The 6,994-nt window shown below is 25.6% G+C and overlaps 1 protein-coding gene across 1 annotated transcript; it reads left to right on the top strand.

Moving 5' to 3' along the window:
• Positions 1 to 2,992: 2,992 nt before the first annotated feature.
• Positions 2,993 to 6,573, top strand: LOC112595420 (ATPase ASNA1 homolog). The gene is made up of 6 exons (XM_025340622.1): positions 2,993 to 3,364; positions 3,475 to 3,622; positions 3,698 to 3,849; positions 5,787 to 6,042; positions 6,104 to 6,307; positions 6,384 to 6,573. Exons 1-6 carry the CDS (start codon positions 3,240 to 3,242, stop codon positions 6,516 to 6,518), a joined length of 1,020 nt encoding a protein of 339 aa, XP_025196407.1. The 5' UTR covers positions 2,993 to 3,239; the 3' UTR covers positions 6,519 to 6,573.
• The last annotated feature ends 421 nt before the right edge of the window (positions 6,574 to 6,994 follow it).

The raw sequence follows: 6,994 nt of genomic DNA, 5'->3' as shown, positions 1-6,994 counted from the left end.
TAAATGTTTGTAGGTTTAATAACTTACTATACTTAAAATCAATTACAAATTACAAACACAAAATTAAAAAGTTATTAAAAATTATTAATTATAAAAAATAATAAAATAATAAATATAGCTAATATTTGTTTTATATATCTACATATTATAAATTTTAATATTTCTGTTCTACATATATAAATATAAAATATATTTTTAAAATTATACCTGAGTTTTATCGTTTCCTCTTTTATTTCATTATCTAAATGTTTGTTTGTACTAATAATATTGACATACGCAACTTCTTTTTCCTTTTGGTCATTATCGTTCTTCCTCAAGTCTAGTATTTTATAATTAAACGGTACAATCGGCTTAAAAATAATTTTATTTTTGATTATAATAAAAATATTTAGTTTAAAATTGATTATTTTTATTTATTTTTTATCATAATATAGTATAATACAGTGGTTCTTAACCTGTGGTCCGCGGTCCCCTGGGGGTTCGTGATATTCATATCGGAGCTCCGCGCCAACCTTAACACATAACATACATCAATACGTGACGTATTGTAAAAGAAAAGTATTCGGAAAAAAATTGGTGAGGGGGTTCGTGATTTCTAAAAATCTTTGATCAGGGGTCCGCGATCTACAAAAAGTTAAGGACCGCTGGTATACCAAATATAAATTACATCTATAAATAGATAATTATGTACCTTTGAACCAAAATAACTATTGCTTGGTATTTGTATTATTTTATTTATTAAACATTGCTTGTGATCAGAATATTTTTTCCAAATCTGGAAATATTTTCTTAGTACGTTTTTTCTATAGTAATTAGCTGCCGTTCTTACTTTCCTGTCAGTTTCCATAATGTTTTTGCTATATTAATATTTTACCATTCATCTTGAAACTACCTACGTTAGGTATTTCAGGTGTTGTTAAGCAATATTCCAATATAATTAACTTTTTTTCAACTGTGATTTTAACTATAGGTTATCGTTATTATTTTTGATTCCATAGTAATCTATTTGTTGATTTTCATCTACAGATTTGAAATTACTATAAATATATGTATTACTAAGTAACACTAATAAGTAATATAAAATTTTAAAAAAAAGCAATATTTCTTGACTATCAGTTAGTAGTGTAAAAAGGGGGTTCTACACTTAGGATGTCATCTAATCTAGTGGTGGTGGCATCAGAACTCCTCTTTTTACACTACTTCAGTTATTTATAATACATTTGTTATCCGATATTTAGGTATTAAAAATTATTCTTCAACAGAAAGTGATTTTTTTTATCTTTCTTTCTGATAACAGGATATTTAAGTTACCAAAGATTCTGCCGGGATTGCGGAACAAAGAATCGAAAAACGAGACTGTCTTAATTAAAAACAAACTTGGTACATTATTTCATAAATTTGCTTTGTCCGTTATCGACTTATCGTGACTCTTTTAAATTTAATTTTCTATAATGGAAAAATTGATGGTAAGTTTATACTTAGTATATTACTAATAATTAGTATACTCGTATTAACTAATATACCTATTAATATATTATTATTTATTACATAGTATTATTTAGTTGCTTAATAATACTATTTATACAAAATGAGATAATCTATTTGTAACTTAAAAACATTTTATTAATTACATTAAATACCTACGTTCTTTGTTAATAGTTGAAGACATGAGGATTCATAACTAAATAAATATTCACTAGTGGTGTAATTAATATTGCATTTATTAAGTACATATTATTACCTAAGTGTTTTTACAAACTTAGAATTGTAGATAACCGTCAATTTTAAAGCTCATCTCACTATTATAATTATAATATTTTAATATGAAAAAATATAGCATATAATTTAAAATTGTATTCAATTATTTATATTATTATATAATGAATATTTTATACTGTTAAATTTACATAATATAATACAATGTATTTTAATATAGTTTTCTGATTGATAAGCAAATCAAAATTTAAAATGAAAATATTTTAAAAATCATATTCGTGTCAAAACGTGTTTTGTTATAAATTTATAAATTATAATTGTTATTACTTATAAATTTTAATACATAAAAGGTTTACACTATACAGGGCTGATGATTCACCAATATACTTGCTCACACTTAGTTGCAATTCAAAAACGAATAAATACTTGAAATTTTCATTAAATGTTAAATGTTTATATTAAAATGTTTTATACATAGTATAAATTTCAAAACATTTTCTTTTTGAATTGTAGAAAATAAAGCATAATAAGTTTTCGGATTTTTTTTCGATTAAATAAAGTTTGCTCAATAAACTAAAATGTAATACAAGGTTCCCTAACAAGATTTTATTACCTAATATAAAAGTTGAGCGTAAATCTTTTTGGCATAATAGTCAATAATAACCAAATCAAAATAAAAAAGTATATGTTCGGTTAACAAAACGTATTGGAATCAGTGTCGAGCTTGCAAACTTTGAAATTATAGATTTTGAGTTTTTATAGGTATGAATAAAGATGGTAAGTGAAATAATAGCTGATTTTTATGTGGTCATGAAATAATGTTACCAATATTTATTTTATTGTAGTCATTCAACACGATCGCGGTGTCAGAATGTTAATTACAGTAGGACAATTCAAAAATGCTGTTACTCTTAAGATAAATCGACAATTAATTCACCGTAATTGGGTTTAACGTCTAAGGGCTAAGATATTTCCTGAATGTTCAACTTTGTCCAGTAGATGTATTCGCGATTTCCATTTATATATATTAGCTTTCAGACTACAGATAAATTAGTAATTAATTACTAATGAATTTAAAACTATTTTATAAAAGAAATAATATGCAAAAGTCATAAAAATCCTAACCCTAGTTATAATATTGTTATACGGCCTATAATGCATAAATTAATCACTGGAGCGCGCAGTTTTCCATTGTATACTTGGTGGTAAAATATTGTACGATCCATAAGCTTTATACTCTGAGTACGATCGTCACATATCTATTGATAACATAAATCATGACGTTTCTTAAATAATAATAACTGATAAGCATTTGGCAATGTTTCTGAGTTTATGACTTTCTAAGTCTATCTTGTTTGTCGTTTGCCTACAACCTAGTCTATGTAAAGTAACTACAGTGAAATTGTTTAATTCAAGAGTTTAATTTAATTTTTTTTGCTTCAAACTTTTCAAACCTTTACTTCAAATAAAATATTAAACTGACTTTTTATATATTACTTTAAACTTTAATAACATTTCTAAAAATGGATAGTACCGATGTTATGGATGAAGAACAACTTGAACCTTCTCTACAAAATGTAATTAGTCAGAGTAGTTTAAAATGGATCTTCGTCGGTGGAAAAGGAGGTGTTGGTAAGACTACTTGCAGGTAAATATTGCATAGTAAAGTGTATCATTGATTTTGCTTATTTTATAATTTATTGATGATTATTGATTATACTAATAAATTGCGAATTAATTTTTAAAAAATAATTTCAGTTGTAGCTTGGCTATTCAATTAGCTAAAGTTCGTGAATCAGTACTTCTATTATCAACTGATCCAGCACACAATATATCTGATGCTTTTGGACAACGATTTACCAAAGCACCTACTAAAGTTGTAGGTTTCAATAATTTATTTGCTATGGTAAGCATTTTAAAATGGAGAATTTGTATTCTAAAAAATATAAATAAAAATAAATTTTTTAAATCTATTACTTAGGAAGTTGATCCCGATGTCCAGAGTGAAAATGAAAATTTATTTGGAGGTGATGATGAATCTGATACAATGCGGTTAGGTAAAAGTATTATACAAGACATTATAGGAGCATTTCCAGGTATTGATGAGTCAATGAGTTATGCTCAAGTAATGAAGTAAGTAAATACAGACTAAATATTACTCTGATGTAATTATTTTAAATATAAATGTACCATTTACTTTTAATTTACTCAAAACATGTGCTATTGCAATATTGTAAATATTTAAATTGCACAGTAAATAAAATATATATTAGGCTTATAATTTATAAAGCATTATTACTTAAAACTGGATATTTAAATAGGAAATAAGTAATTATGTATTACTGAATAATCAAAAATACAATTTTTTTTATTGATTCAATAATGCACGTGAGTTATGTTCCACATATTATAAATATTAAATATTTGTCAGCACAAAAATAAATTTATTATGTTTATATCCTCAAAATATATAAAAATATATATTTATTAATTCAGTTATGATATAAATGTATTTCCAAATTATTTACTTAAATATGTATATAAAGTAATTATTTTGAAATGACCATCATATTTGCTCAGTATGGTAGTGGTTATCAATAAATAGAAAGATTTATACAGGGTGCAGCATAATGGACTCCTAAATTTCCGAAGTGAATGAAAAAAAAAAACAATGCAAGATAAAGAAAAAAAATTTTATTTTTAAAAACTATATTATATAAGGTTTTTTTTAAATTATTTTTTAAAAATTATATCGTCTAAATGATTGCCTTGACGAGCAACGCACATATGGAGCCGTTCTTGAAAGTTTTCTGTCACTTTTGCCAGCATATTGAATGGAATCGCGGAGATTTCTTGACGGATGGCCTTTTTTAGTTCTTCAATGGTTCTTGGTCGATGTTTGAAAACTTCAGCTTTGAGGTTTCCCTATAAGAAATAATCACATGGGCTCAAATCAGGGGAGCAGGGAGACAATGTAATGTTTTCCCTTAAGGAGATCAAGCGACCAGGAAACATTTTACTGTGACTTCCAACCAGTACTGTGAAATGTTGGAGAACTTTTTACGCCCGAAAATCGAAGAGTACAAAAATAATGATGTCTTCTGGTTTCAACAGGATGGAGCCACAGCTCATACAGCCCGTTGTTCTCGTGCTGTATTGCAAAAAATGTTTCCTGGTCGCTTGATCTCCTTAAGGGAAAACATTACATGGCCTCCCTGCTCCCTTGATTTGAGCCCATGTGATTATTTCTTATGGGGAAACCTCAAAGCTGAAGTTTTCAAACATCGACCAAGAACCATTGAAGAACTAAAAAAGGCCATCCGTCAAGAAATCTCCACGATTCCATTCAATATGCTGGCAAAAGTGACGGAAAACTTTCGAGAACGGCTCCATATGTGCGTTGCTTGTCAAGGCAATCATTTAGACGATATAATTTTTAAAAAATAATTTAAAAAAAACCTTATATAATATAGTTTTTAAAAATAAAATTTTTTTTTCTTTATCTTGCATTGTTTTTTTTTAATTCGCTTCGGAAATGTGGGAGTCCATTATGCCGCACCCTGTACATGAAAACATCGCATAAACTAATTAAATACATAAAATTTATTTTTTATTATAACTTTTTAAATACCAAAATATGTTCAAAGATTGAATTGCAAAAAAATGTAAAAGTCATTTAAATATTTTAATATCTTACATGTTACCAGCCCGTATTCTCAATAAATAAATAAATATTTTTAAAATGTGTACTGTAAAAAAGTTATTATTTACAATCTCAATGTAGGTTAAATACATTTTTTACTTAGCATATTACACATATAATCTTAGAAAATATTTAAATGAGTATAAATTCAGTTTCTTCTTATTAACTATGATGTAAGGATTGTAAACAGATATAACTTATTTGAATAAAATCTTATTTTACTCAGAATAGGTTTTATTTTTAATACAATATTTATTGTATTTAAATTTAAAGTATCATTTTTAAATTATGTCATATGCTTGTAACTACTTAATACTAATAGAATATTATCAAGATAACATTACCTTTTTCATATTTGTGATTTTAGGTTGGTTAAGAGCATGAACTTTTCAGTTGTTGTATTTGACACAGCTCCTACTGGGCATACTTTAAGATTACTAACATTTCCTTTAATGATGGAAAAAGCTTTAGGAAAAATTTTGGAATTGAAAAATAGAATAGGCCCTTACCTAAATCAAATGAGTATGCTTTTTGGAGCTGGTGTTAATGTAGATGATATTTCACAAAAACTTGAAGAAATGTTAGCTACTATTAAAACTGTTAATCAACAATTCAAAAATCCTGTAAGTAATTATAAAATATTTTTAAAATAATCAAAATAGATTTAAAACGATTTTGTTTTAGGATCAAACCACATTTGTTTGTGTATGTATTGCTGAATTTTTGTCATTGTATGAAACAGAAAGGCTTATCCAAGAATTAACCAAAAATGAAATTGACACTCATAATATTATTGTTAATCAATTGTACATTAACAATGGAGATTCAGATCCTAGTTGTAAAAAGTGTTCTTCCAGACGAGCGTTACAGCGCACCTATTTAGAACAGGTTATTTCTTATATAATAAATACAATATTAGTTTTTACATTATTAAATAATTTTTTATTATTAACTTTTGTTTTAGATAAATGATTTGTATCTTGATTTCCATGTTACTAAGCTTCCATTACTAGAAAAGGAAGTACGCGGTGTTACTGATATATCAGAGTTTTCCAAGTATTTATTGGATCCAAACTACGCTTTTAATAAAAATAAATAGAAAACACTGTTCTATGTATCTATAATTTTAACAACATTTGTTTATGATTGTAATATATACAACAACAAAAAAAAAAAAAAAATTTTTTTCTATTATATCAAAATTGTAGTTTAAATGCTTTAACTTTATTTCAAGTTTACTTTTAATAAATAGATAAGAAATGATTACAGTAAATTCTTACAAATTAAAAATATACTGTTAACTTATTTAATCCAGAAACAAATGGGGTAAATTATTATTGTTAAAATTAAATTATTTGCAATAAAATTATACTGATTTTTATCTTATATCTTATAATTTGTATATTAATATGTGTGTATTGGTCTGAGGTTTTAAAAAACAAAATAAAAGCTTAAAAGCTAGGTTCTCGTTGTATAAACTATTTTGTTATTCATTCTTTAATAATTTGACATATACAATTTTATTTTGTTATTCATAATGGTTTTAATATTATTTTATTAAATACATTTTAATGT

This window comes from Melanaphis sacchari, unplaced genomic scaffold, assembly GCF_002803265.2.
Source record: "Melanaphis sacchari strain LSU unplaced genomic scaffold, SCAv2.0 Contig27_pilon_pilon, whole genome shotgun sequence".
Taxonomy (NCBI): Eukaryota; Metazoa; Arthropoda; class Insecta; order Hemiptera; family Aphididae; genus Melanaphis; species Melanaphis sacchari.
This window is presented reverse-complemented; position numbering and strand designations above follow the sequence as displayed.

Coding starts and splice junctions, on each gene's coding strand:
- LOC112595420 (XM_025340622.1), top strand. CDS start 3,240: ATGGATAGTACCGATGTTATGGATGAAGAACAACTTGAACCTTCTCTA. Junction 3,623..3,697: donor TCAATAATTTATTTGCTATG/GTAAGCATTTTA, acceptor TCTATTACTTAG/GAAGTTGATCCCGATGTCCA. Junction 6,308..6,383: donor AGCGCACCTATTTAGAACAG/GTTATTTCTTAT, acceptor CTTTTGTTTTAG/ATAAATGATTTGTATCTTGA.